The sequence below is a fragment of the Chinchilla lanigera genome, unplaced genomic scaffold (assembly GCF_000276665.1).
Source record: "Chinchilla lanigera isolate Chin_1 unplaced genomic scaffold, ChiLan1.0 scaffold00131, whole genome shotgun sequence".
In the NCBI taxonomy this organism is placed as follows: Eukaryota; Metazoa; Chordata; class Mammalia; order Rodentia; family Chinchillidae; genus Chinchilla; species Chinchilla lanigera.
The window spans coordinates 1818897-1832523 of record NW_004955532.1 but is presented as its reverse complement, the minus strand read 5'-3'; the positions used below and the strand labels follow the sequence as shown (position 1 = coordinate 1832523).

Sequence of the window (13627 nt, the reverse complement as noted above, 5' to 3'; positions counted from 1 at the left end):
TACCTCGTCTTTTGTGGCATTTTCAGGCACCCCACTTAATCGAATAAGCCTGCTAGGTTTCTCCTCACTTGGGCCAGTCCTATAATCTTGGTCCTTGAATTCAGAATGTAAAATTATTTCACAAATAAACTTTTGTGTACAAAATTAAACTCAATATAAAATACAGACATTGAAAATCAAAACTGAAAATGACTTGTATCATGTGACAATAAGAAAAACTACAATTTTCTCTATTGTTCTGAGCCTCCTTCCCAGTTTTTCTAAGAGGTTATTCTAGAGGTTGAACCCAGGGCCTTCACATTGAGCTACATCCCCAGGCTAGGTTCAAACTTGTCATACTCCTGCCTCAGCCTCCCAGAGTGCTGAGATTATAAGCATGCACCACCATGCCTGGTTTCCAAAATTTGATTTCAAACCACTGGATTACAAGTATGCTAAAACAAGGGGCAGTAGTACATACTATAAGTGGTAGCAAATGCCTGTGATCCCAATACTCAGGAAGCTAAAGCAAGAGGATCACCATGAGTTCAAGGGCAGTCTGGACTACATAGTGAGTTCTAGGCCAGTATGAACAACATAGTGAGACCCTGTCTCAAGCAAGCAAACAAACAAACAAACATACATCAAACAAACCACAAGTATGCTAAGACACAAACTCATCAAGAGAGTCTTGAAATACTAAAGCACAATGTTAAGAGAAACAATGCTAGGCTCGGTATGTGCATGGCTTAACACACACAAATTCAACCCCAAGGGAAGAAAAAAGAAGAGAAGGGAAGGGGAGGGGAGGGAAGGTGAGAAGAGAAAAAAGGAAGGAGAGAAATACACTTTACATGACTTTTTTATAATCAGAAAAAATATACATTCTTTTTCCTTTTTTTTTTTTTTTTTTTGCAGTACCGGGGATCGAACTCACGACCTTGTGCTTGCCAGGCAGACGCTTACACCACTGAGCTATATCCCCAGCCCCAAAATACATATTCTTAATACTGTAACTTTCTTTTCCTGAATGAGCAAATAACAAATTTAAACCATTTACTTTTTATTTATTTATTTATTTATTTATTTTTGTCTTTTTGAGACAAAGTCTCACTATGCAGTTCAGGCTGGCCTTGAGCTCACTTTGTAACCCAGGATGGCTTCAAACTCGCAATAATTCTCCTGCCTCAGCTTCCCAAGTGCTCGGACTATAGGCGTGTGCCACCATGCCTGGTTTAAAAGTGCCTTCTACAAACAAATTTCAAAACAAAGTAAAAATCTGAGTCTAAACCACACAGACATCTGTATTTTTTTATATGTAAAGATTCAGCTCTAATTAATTTCCCTTTACTTCAAAAGTTATAGCCACTCATGGTGGTACATACCTGTAATCCCAGCACTCACAAGGCTGAGGTAGAGGATTGCAAGTTCAAACCCTGCTGGGGAATTTAGCAAGACTTTGTCTCAAAATTAAAAAAAAAAAAAAAAAGGTTATAACAGGGATTTAACTTTTAAGAAAAAATATCCTGTAACTAAGTGACTATTTCTCCTCATTATGTCTACTGTCTGGCATAATTATCGTGTTGTCTCTTACTCTTGAAAGCACCTGATTTAAACGATAAATTGTGTGGTCATCTAGCTCTTATATTCTAACAACCCATTATATAGTTAATATGTATTAAGATCACTATCCAAAAATAACAAAACCTAGATAAAGATTTGTAGAATCTGTTTTAAAGATATTATTTTCATTGTTAAATTGTAAACATAAACCCAGGCATGGTAGTGCACACCTGTAATCCTGCTACTCAGGAAGCTGAAACAGGAGGATCTGAAGTTCAAGACCAGCCTGGGAAACTTAGCAAGACCCACCTCAAAATAAAAATTAAAAAGGTTGAGGTGTGTGCATGAGGCCTTGGGTTCAATCGCCAGTACTAACAACTACAAAAATATAAACATGACCCTTCTTGCTTAGGCTCAGGAAACTTAACCTTTAAGCTAATTAATTTCGCTTCAAGATACCCACAACATTAATATCACTTCTTCATGACTGGAAGAAGTCCACAACTATGGCAAGACTCCAAATGAGTTTAAATCAGAAAAAAGTTCTACATCAAAAGGCCTGCTCACGTGAAAGTTGTGAGAACTAATCCCAAATACAGATATTTTCAAAGTAAATCATCCCACGGTATTTAAATCAGCACAATAAAGCAACATAATGAATAAACACAAATCAAAAATATGATCTGAAGGCCCAACACACATTGCTATAATCCCAGCACTGAGGAGGCCACAGCAGGAGGATGGTTTCAAGTTCTTAGCCAATATGGGCAACGTAATGAGTTCAAGGCCAGCCTGGACTACACAGACAGATCCTGTCTCAAGAACTACAAAAACAAGGGAGGGAGGGATGGAGGGAGAGAATGAACTAAGGCCCCTTCCAATCCTGAATACAAATTCTGCTTTGTACTGGCTGTGAAAGGAGAGTTCCATGACTTAAACTCCTGGACACCAAAATGCATCTTCAGAAAAGTCTTATGAAAAAAGAAAAAGCCAAAAAACAACAAAAACAAAAAAGAGCAAAGTCCATCTCATCAACCTACCTGAAGGTCTCGCTGGGCGTCTCGGGCAGCTTTGCCCTCTGGAAAAGACTTGGTCTGGCCATAGCCAAAGATCTGGCTTCCAGGTAACCTGTGATCCACATCACGATACTCCATGTTTCTATAATCAGTGTCTTGCTGGCCAAGGAAGTCCAGATCACCCTTTTCTTTAAACAGACCAGAATCTGAACTCTGTTGCTCAGCTCCAGAAAGCTGTGACTTGTCTTGGTCTTGAATTGGACTTTGGGTCTTCTGAAAATCTGATGGTGGCTCATGTTCAAAGGCAACTCCTTGTGTTTCTCCTTCTCTTGTTTCTGAATGCTCAAATTCTCCCTTCTGAACGCCAAAAGTAGGCCTTTCTACAGTGTGGTCATGTGTGGATTCTTCTCTCTTGTTCACGTTCACACAAGAATGTTCTCTATCTTGTGTAGAGGGCTGAATGTAATCCAAAAGTTTTGGGTCCACAGGAGGCATCTCCCTATCTTTAAACTCCGTACAAGGTCCCATTTCTCTGCCCCTAAAATCCTGATCAGTCCTAGACCGGTGTCTCCCTCTGAAGTCTGAATGTGGTGTATCCCTGTCTCTAAAGTCTAGATCAGTAGTACCTGAACCTCGGCCTCTAAAGTCCACCTGTGTTCCGTCTTTATCCCTAAAGTCCAAATCCGATACATCTCTATTTCTAAAATCAGAACGGGACTGATCTCTGGTCCTGAAATCCAAATCCGATAAATCTCTTCCTCTAAAATCTGCATGGGATCCATCCCGGCCTCTAAAATCTAAATCGTAAGTTCCCCGGCCCCTAAAGTCAGATGGAGGATCCCTGCCTCTGAAATCAACAGTGTGAGCATCCCTCTCTCTGTAGTTCATATGAGGTGTCTCCCTACCTCTAAAATCCATAGAAGTACCATCCCCTCCCCTATAGTCCATAGGTGGTCCTTCTCTATCTCGAAAATCCCCAGAATGTATGTCCCTACCCCTGAAGTCCAACTGTGAAGAATCTCTGCTCTGGAAATCAGAAGATGAAAAATCTCCCCCCCTGAAATCATGTCCTGGTCCCTCCCCTCCTCGATAGTCACCATGCGGTCCGTCTCTAGCTCCATAGCTGAACGAATGCTCCTCTACATTTGCAAAAGGAGGCCCCGAATGCCCCTGGAAATCAAAGGGAAGTGAATCTCTGCCAGGAAAGTTGCCAGAGTGTCTCTCTTGAGCATGACTCTTAAGGGGAGGAGGAGGATAATCCCTGTTCCACCCGGGAGCAAACCTCTCTTCTTGGCTCCCACTGTAGAAACAAAGACAGTGTTATTCATATTGTCCAGAGTTTGAAATCTACACACCAGCATATTCTTCTCTAATCACAGCATATTCTTCTGTAAACATTTTTTTTTGGCAGAGTTCTGTAACAAGGTCCTAGATCTGCAGAAAACAGCAAAGCTTTGCTATCTTAAGGCGAAGTGATGGAGTAAAGTTTTATGCTCCCATTTCAGAACACGAGGAAAGTCAACACAAGGTTTTCAACATGACTGCTGCAGAAAAAGCTTTCACCCAGTCCTGCAACAGGGAAAATCCGCAATACCAGATAAGCTAACAATGGTGACATTACAAAAATTTCCATTTTCTATAGCCAGGGAACTTAGAATTCCAAGGTCAATATGATGATTCCTATATATCAGAAAAAAAAATCAAGGCACTTTTAGTTTCTTACAGTAAGTTTCAAGAAGTGTCTTTCTTGTTGCTGCATCCAGGGGTAACATTCCAAAGTATTTCGTTAGAGCTATAGCAAGAATACCATCCATCTGAATTGGATGCAGCCCAAAAGAAATGAACACTGGTTGTATATCAGCCAGTAGAGAAGCACACCAGTGTTCACCAGCTGAGTATCACCCGGCATCTAAATCCCAGTTCTACAATGGCTCTGCCCAGAAGTGCTCTCAGCTGGGTCCTATTACTATAACTACCCCAGGGTATATCACAGAAGGTAGCATGAATCATGCCACAAAGCAGGTGTAAGTCATCTAAGTTAAGCAACAGCACCCAGGATCTTAAAAGGACCTAGAGACAGAATTAGGTCTTTAAGCATTATTCCCGTGTCCCAAATAAAGAAGTTGATATTCCAGATTCCAGTGCCTCATACACTAGTTTTTCACAGTAATAAGGAGTATTTTTAAACCAGGAATAGTATTAATAGTAACACATTCTCAGTTTACAGAATTCAAGTGATAAACAAGAACTGGCACAATCTTCCATACTACCAAATTTCTTCTCCTTGCTTAACCTCCAGAGCATTCTACACATTTTGGCTTTGGTCAAAGATTAGGAAATTTAAATAGGCCATCAGGGATACTAGGATGGAGACACATGAAGGAGAAAAACTGATTTAATTGGTTACCTGCTGTTTAGCAGTAAAACAAAACTTTAAGGTAACACCAACACAGTTCTCTCCTCCCAGAACATACAGTTCCTATTATAAGAGACCCGGCTTGACTTCAGACTACATCACATAGTAAAATTCAAAAGGTAACTGATTTCCAGGTCACTTATTTCAAGAGTAAAGTTATAAAGCCAAATGGTAGGGCCAGGGATATAGCTCAGCGGCACAGTGCCTGCCTAGCAAGCATGAGGTTATGAGTTCGATTCCCAGTACCAAAAAAAAGAAAAAAAAAAAATCCTTTGTTAAACTAGCAGGAATTTACCATTAACCTAAACACTAGAATGATGTACATTTAATGGATTTTAGAACACAGTAACATTAGTTATATCTACATGGTTCATCCTAAGAGAAACAAATTTAAATATTCTTCATAAATAATATAATTTAACACTAAAATGAAGATGTTATAATTAACTATAGGGTCTCCCATATTTAAAAATCATTCCAATCCTACTAATGAGCTTGCTGGAAAACTTAAGCCTCTTCAGACACTCATGAGTTGTAGGCTAAGCCGTCTAAATCTACATGTTTTCTGACCAAAATGTACCCAACACTGCCTTTGGATACTCCCTTAGAATTCTCTTACTCTTCTAAGATCGAACAAATCTAGAATAACTTACTGTACTGTGGTCCCTTGATCTGTATTTTATGGAGATTAATCAAGAAACAGTGCTAATAATACAGCAGTGGCTATGAAAATCATTTTCAACAAAACGAAAATGAACTTAAGCAGTTTTTCTAAGAAAATAAGAATTTTCCTGCAAGACACCTATTTTTGGTCCAAATTAGACCTGTTAGAGTATTATACAAATTACATTTCCCTCTAGTCAAAGGTTTTTGTTTTGTTTTGGGATTATTTTCCCTGTGGGAAGGAGGGTACCTAGGGATTGTGGCCATATTAGCCAAGCACCACTGAGATGTATCTTTAACACTTTTATTTTTTATTTTGAGACAGGGTCTCACTATTTGCCCAGGTTGGCCTCAAACTTTTGATTATCCTGCCCGTATCTCCTAAATAGGTGAGATTATAGATGTGTGCTAGTGCAGCTGGCTGAGCAAAGATTTTAAAATCAGGGGCAGCACTCACTCTGGCACATGTATATTAATACTGGAAAGATATAAAGATTAGCATGGCCTCTGCATAAGGATGACATACAAATTCATGAAGTGTTCCATATCTTAAAGAAAATGTGGTATTTATATACAATTTGAGTCATTTGTAGGAAAACAGATACAACTTGAAACCATAATGTTAAATAAAAAAAAAATTTTAAAATAAATAGCAAAATAAAAGATGTAACAGGAAATGTAGAAATTAGTAAGGAGACAAAGAGATGGGAGAGAAAGGAGTGGGTAAGGGGATGTAAAAAAAAAAATCAAGACGTGTCATGTACATGTACCCACTCCCCACAATGAATGTAATCATTATGTACTGCAAACATGTACTAATAAAAATTAAAAATAAAAATAAAATCAGGGGCTGGGTGGGTAGCAGTGGTACAGCATGTGCTAGGTTTGATCCACTGGGTTCTACACTGGGTTTGTTCCCTAGCACAAGATCAAAATTCAAAAATAAAAACAAGAAGGAAAGAAAGAGACAGACAGACAGACAAACAAAAGAATTCTAAAAAAAAAAGCATGTAACAACTCACATTTAAAATGGGAAATACATGGGGCTGGGGGATATAGTTCAGTGGCACAAGTGCCTGCCTGGCAAGCACAAGGTCCTGAGTTCAATCCCTGGTACCGCAAAAAAGAAAAAAATCAAATAAAATGGGAAATACAAATATTAATTAATAGACGGGAGTGGTGGTGTATGCCTGTAATCCCAGCATTTGGGAGGCTGAGGTAGGAGGATTGTCACAAGTTTGAGACCAGCCTGAGCTACAAAGTAAGCTCAAGGCCAGCCTAAACTGCATAGTGAGACCCTGCCTCAAAAAGATCCCCTCCAAAAAAAAATTAATTAATGTACAGAACTGGTTGTGGTGGCACATGCATATAGTCCCAGCACTGAGGTAGGAGAATCCCTTCGAGTTCCAGGCCAGCCTGTGCTACAAAGTGAGTTCAAGGCCAGCCTGAACTGCATAGTGAGACCCTCTCTCAAAAAGGAGGGTAAAAAAAAAATGTGGAAAAAAAAAGGTTAAAGCATCAGTTCACTGATCCCAGACTAGTGGTTGGTAGATTCTTTTCATAAAGAGCCAGATAGTAAATATATTATGGCTTTCTGGATCATACAATCTCTATAATAACTATTCAACTCTGCAACTGGAACATCAAAGCAACCATAGACAATCTATTAATATCTGAGTCCCAGTAACCTTTTATTTAAAAACAGCCTTTGAACTACAGTTTGCTAACCAATCACTGAAAGATGGTATAAACTGAAAGATAAAAATATACCCTGCACTACCTCTAAAAATTGAAAGCCCTCAAAAAAGTAAAGACCCTTTTCATTACCATTATAAACATTAGTTGTACTACAAGTTACATAGATTTACCCTTTTTTTACATAGATTTTATAAAGTGAGTTTTTCCTATATTTTTCATTTAAAACTAAATCTTCAGACTAATGCATGTTCACATGTAGACTTTAAACAATAGTATTTCGCTGACTGCCAATTCAAATAAAAATTTACTAGCAAGAGAAGTTTCAGTTGGAACATGAATACTTTTACTTCTTTGCATAGCTTTCTCCTTTTCTTACTCGATACTTTTTTTTTGTTTTGTTCTGGAGACAGGTTCTCACTGTGTAGTCAGTCCAGGCTAGCCTTGAACTCACAGCAATCTTGCCTCAAACCTCCCAGGTGCTGGGATTACAGGAGAGCACCACACACTCAACTCACACAGTATTTATAACTATATTAAATCAGATTTCTTTGCCATATACCAAAAACCATATTCACACAGCATTTCACTAACTGTAAACATAATACAGGTACAAAAGTTTTAAAAATGTTATCATCAGTGTGTATTATACTAGCCATAAGAAAATTAATTCCAGAGCACAGTGTGTTGGCACAGGAGGCTGAGCTGGGAGGATTGCTTGAGCTCAGAAGATTAAGACAAGCCTAGGCAATTTATTTATTTATTTATTTTCTTGGTTTTGGTTTTTTTTCTGGTGCCGAGAATCGAATTCACAACCTTGCGCTTGCCAGGCAGGCACTGTGCCGGTGAGCTAAATCCCCAGTCCCTAAGCCCAGGCAATTTAGCAAGACCCTGTCTCAAAATAAAAAAATTAAAAAGGGTTGGGGAGGTAACTTAGTGAAGGTCATGGGTTCAAACCCTAGTACTACCAAAAATTAAAAAATTAAAAAAAAAACTTCTCTATAAATGGAAAATATTATCCATTTACAATTAAATGCCACCAACTTCTGCCCTCTTCTTTATACCTAGCAATGCAAAAACTGACATAAAGTTTAGAAAAATGCATCAGCATACCAATGACAAGGCAACGTTTTGAATTCCAGGCATTTATCAATAAATTCAGTGGTACTTTCATAAACATTTATGTACAGTACACTTTGCTAGCTTTCTTTACTAGCCAAGTACACATTATGTTGCTAAAAGAGAAAAAAAACTTTAAAACTTTCCTTAGGCTATTTTTAATGTTTGAAAACGTTACAAGGGGCTGAGGATATAGCTCAGTGGTAGAGCACTAGCTCCATGTTGCTGGCTCTGGATTTGATCCCCAACACCACAAAAAATAAAAATGTTATAAGACAAGAACACTTAGCATACTGGATGGTCAGTCTCACAATCAATTTAGAAATGACTAGAAACTTTTTAAAAACTTTCTGTTTCTAAACTGGGCATAGTGGTACATGCCCATAATCCCAGCACTCTGGGAGGCTGATACAGGAGGACCACAAGTTCTAGGCCAACCCGAGCAATTTACAAGACTCTCTCCGAAAATAAGAAGGTTAAGAGCAATCCATTCGGAACCCCCTTCTGCCTCTCAGGAGCTACTCCTATTCCCCATCTCCCTACTCCTATTCCCCATTCCTTTTTCTAATAAATTTTCCTGCTCTTAAAAAAAGGGAAAAAAAGTAAAAAAGATTAGGGAAATAGCTCAACGCTTCCTAGGTTCAATCCCTGGTACCGCAAAAAGAATTTAAAATGTGGTTTCTATTTTTTAAAACAGCAGAGCTCTTTCTCCACAAAGAAAAATATCCTTTTATGCTACACAAAAATGTTATATATTTATCACTGAAATACTGACAATTTCAATATTCAAGTTCCAGCACTTACCGAAAAGGTCCTGTTCGGTTACCAGACCGAGAATCCCCCCACATCTCTTTGTAAGTCAAGAAGGCTCAATAAGTAGATCCTTTTTCTACAAGCTTTAGAGTAATACCTGTATAAAGTAAAACACAAAATGCATGTACTTTAACACATAAAACAAAGGCTAGTTACCCTCTACACCATCCAGCTTGGCTGAACAGAATAATTTATTATCCTTACCACAGTGAATGCTTTGAAGACAGGCATGTAACCCAAATCAAGCTGAGAAAAGTAACAAGCATGAGGCCTGGTGTGCAATCCTAGTGGGGTAAGGGGGTGTAAAAAAATAAAAGGGTTGGGAATTTAGCTCAGTACAAACAAAGCAAAGCCCCGAGTTCAAGTCATAGTACCATTAAAAAAAATCTTGCCCTTGCCACACACTTCCTTTCCAGCATGGCAGCAATTCTGGTCTTGAAATAGAGGCAACCCAATTACTAGCTTCTCCCTCAAAGAGTAGAGCAGACTTTATTTCTAAACTATTCTGTATATTTGCTCTAACTTTTCTGGAGGGATATTTGAAAGACTGATACAAAAATGCTCATCTCTAAACTAAATCCGAAGTCAGGCGGGGAAAGCTGTGGGCACTGGTAATGAAAGCTGTGAAACAATTAGAAACCTACAGACCTTCGGGGCAACAAGTGCAAGGTAGAGGCCTAGAGGAAAGGTGGGGTGGGGCGGACTCTGGATATTAGGACATTCAAAAGCAGCAGGTATAGCTGGAGATAGAGCACTTACCCAGCAAGCATAAGGTAAGCAGCTCGCTCTCTCCCTCCCTCCCGCCCCTCTCTCTTTCTCAGTAGAAACCACTCATAAACCCAGGCAAGACAGATGATCATTCAAGACTAGGGAACACTGTAACATTTCATTCACTTAAAGGCTGATCTCTACCCTCAAAGCAAGCCAATTATTTAACTTACATCCCAGCAAAGAGCTAATCTGCAGACACAAGGAGGGCTAGTTCTTTTATTTTTGTTTCTGCTGTGGTTTCCTTGTTTGTGATTATCATTTGAGAAAATCTCTTTCAAAATCAGCACAGGGGAGCCTGAGTCAGGAGGATCACCTGAAGTGTGAGGCCAGGCTGGCCTACACAGTGAGTTCAAAACCAGCCTGAACTACACAGTAAGACCTTGTCTCAAAAAAACAAAACAAACCACCATCATCAACAACAACAATGCCAGGTGTGGTGGTGCACTCCTGGGATCCCAGCACTTGGGAGGGGAAGGAGGATCATTGTGAGTTCGAGATCAGCCTGGGTTACAAAGTGAGCTCAAGGCCAGCCTGAACTGCACAGTGAGACCATGTCTCAAAGAAAAAAAAAAGACAAAGAATAGAAACTTCAGTAACCATTTATGACAAAGAATACAGTATTTACAAAAATAAGTTAGAAAAAGTCTCAAAATAGACTACAGCTTTTAACAAAACAAAACAGAAACCTCCAAGAAATAGGGAAAATCTAATTTCCAAAGTTGTCACACTGTAACAGTCAAAAGACCAATTTTTAAAAACAACAGAAAAAATCATACAGTGTACAAAGAAAGAGGAAAACAGGGCTCACTTGAGGAAATAAACATACAAAAACAAACCATAAGAAGGCCTAGATCCCAGGCATACTAGATAAAGACTTTAAAGTCCTCTTTTCTGCTAAGGGGAGGGGGGTGTTGGCAGTGATGAATACTGGGCCTCAGACCTTGCACATGCTAGGCAAGCATGCTATGAACTAGGCACCCAGCCCCAAAACATGCTTAAAAAGCTAAATGACAACATGAATACAATGATAACAATATATATACAGAATAAAAGTATTTATAATGAAAAATTCACCAAAGGGATCAACAGCAAAATTGGGCAGGCGAAAGAAAAGGATCTGGGGTATATAGCTCAGTGGCACAGCACCTGCCTGGCAAGTGCAAGGTCCTGAGTTTGATTCCCAGTGCCAAAAAAGAAGTTTAAAAAAAAAAAAAGGATCAGAAAACTTGAAGACAAAACAATTTAAATTATTCAGTCTGAGAAGCAAAAAGAAAAAAAAAAAGTAAACAAATGTAAAAAAAGCCTAAGGCACCTGGGACAGCTTCAAGTAGGCCAACACTCGCATCATGGGAGCTCCAAGAAGAAAAGAAAAAGGAGACAGGAAGATTTAAAGAAATAGTTGGTGGCTCTTCCTTTTTGCAGCCATTGCTGAAGTAGCAACAGCCAAGATGAAATTCAATACCTGTGACTTCTGACCAAGCAAACCCATAAAAGGCATTTCAATACAGCATCTCACATGCACAGGAAGATGATGTCTTCCCTTCCTTCAGAGGTACAATATTTGATCTGTACCATTCTGCAAGGATGAAGATCAGGATGTGTGAGGACACCAGGTCAGGAAACTGACAAAGCAGCCCAGGTTCACAGGAAAAAGTCTGTCATCTACACTGAACAGGTACAGCAGGAAAAGGCTAATGGTCAACCTGTCTATGGACAGCAAGGTGGTTACTACTAGGCTAAACCTGAACAAAGTTTCCTTGAACAGAAAACCAAGTCTCACCAAGTAAAACAGGAAGAAGGCAAATATATGAAAGAAACAATTGAAAATATGTAGGAATAATCTTATATACAACTTTCACTAAAAACTAGTAAAACTAAAAAATGATGGCAAAACTCCAAGTTTGACAAAAAATATGAATCTGTAAATCCAAGAAGCTCACAAAGTAAATGGATAAACTCATCCCAAGACACAGTTAAAGTGCCACAAGACAAAGAATCTTAAAAGCAGCAGAAAAGAGGCAACTAATCACATATGAAAAGATCCTTGCCAGGCATGGTGGTGCATGCCTGTAATCCCAGCACTCGGGAGGCTGAGGCAGGAGTATCACTGCAAATTCAAGACCAGCCTAAGCTACAAAGTGAGCTCAAGGCCAGCCTGAACTGCATAGCGAGACCCTGTCTCAAAAAGAAACAAAGGAAGGAAGGAAGGAAGGAAGGAAGGAAGGAAGGAAGAAAGGAAGGAAGGAAGGAAGGAAGGAAGGAAGAGAGGAAGAAAGAAAGAAAGAAAAAATAACCTCAGTAAGATTATCAGCCAATTTCTCAGCCAAAACTTTTGCAGTCAGAAGGCAGTGGGATGATAAATTACATTGGGAGGGTGGTCAACCAACAATTCTATCTCCAGCAAAACTGACCTTCAAAAATCGTAGACAGAAAGCCAGGCGTGGTGGCGCATGCCTGTAATCCCAGCATTCAGGAGGCTGAGGCAGGGGATTGTTGCGGGTTCGAGACCAGCCTGGACTACAAAGTGAGCTCAAAGCCAGCCTGAACTGCAGAGCGAGACCCTGTCTCAAAAAGACCAAAAAAAAAAAAAAAAAAGACAAATACATACATACATGGAATGGTAGAGCAGTATGCAAGAAATCCTAGCACTAAAGCAAGAGTGTAACAAGTTCAAGACCACCCTGGGCAACTTAACAAGATTCTTGTCTCAGAAAAAAAAATTTTTAAAGACACAGTCTCACTATGTAGTTCAAGCTGGCCTCAAACTCACTATGTAACCTAGGCTGGCCTCACAGCAATTCTCCTGTCTCAACTTCCTCAGCGCTACAATTGCAGACTTGTACCACCACACTCAGTTGCCTTCAGCTCATGATTGTCTAGTCTCAGCTTCCCAAGTGCTAGAACTACAATATGCCATCGTGCCCAGTAGCAGTTATTTTAAAAGTAAACAGTTTAAACATTCCAATCAAAATTTGACATTGCCCAGGCATGGTGGCACTTAATGGTAATCTAAGCTACTCTACAAGCTGATGCAGAAGAATTCCAAGTTCAAGGCCAACCTGGGCAATATAGTAAGACTATGGTTCATAAAAGTTTTAATGGGGCTGGGCGTTTAGCTCAGCGGCAAAAGCACCTGCCTGGCACGCGCAAGGTCGTGAGTTTGGTTCCCGGTACCGGAGAAAAACCAAAAAAATAAAAAAATAAAAAAAATAAAAGTTTTAATGAAAAAGCTGGGGATATAACCCACTCATAGACTACTTGCCTAGTATGCACAAGGCTCTGAGTTCAATCCCCAGCACCAGAAAAACAAGGGATGTGGGGGAGGAGGTTGGTAGACCAGATTAGCAAAAATGAGATTCAAAAATATATTGCTGGGCTGAGGATATAGCTCAGTGGCACAAGCACCTGCCTGGCAAGTGCAAGGTCCTGAGTTCAATTCCCGGTACAAAAAAAAAACCAAAAACAACAAAAAAAACAACCTGTTAACAAGATATTCACTTTAGATACAAAGACAAACAGAATGGAGAAAAAAAAAAAAAAAAAAAAAAAAAAAAAGGATGAAAAAAAGACAGGAAAAGGTATCCCATACCAA

At 39.3% G+C, this 13627-nt stretch overlaps 1 protein-coding gene across 3 annotated transcripts in view; it reads right to left on the bottom strand.

The window, feature by feature from the left end:
• Window positions 1–13627, bottom strand: part of Rbm6 (RNA binding motif protein 6) — a 102758-nt gene that overhangs the window by 82028 nt on the left and 7103 nt on the right. Inside the window, exons 2-5 of one of the 3 annotated variants that reach the window (XM_013507616.1) lie at window positions 9469–9548; window positions 9256–9361; window positions 2583–3858; window positions 4–93 (exon numbers count right to left, since the gene is read on the bottom strand). In XM_013507616.1, coding sequence (XP_013363070.1) covers window positions 4–93; window positions 2583–3858; window positions 9256–9299 — 1410 coding nt within the window. In that variant the 5' untranslated portion in view covers window positions 9300–9361; window positions 9469–9548. Of the gene's footprint in view, window positions 1–3; window positions 94–2582; window positions 3859–9255; window positions 9362–9468; window positions 9549–12446; window positions 12528–13627 lie in introns of those variants that run through there. The other 2 variants (XM_013507617.1, XM_005410236.2) reach the window with 2 other exon arrangements.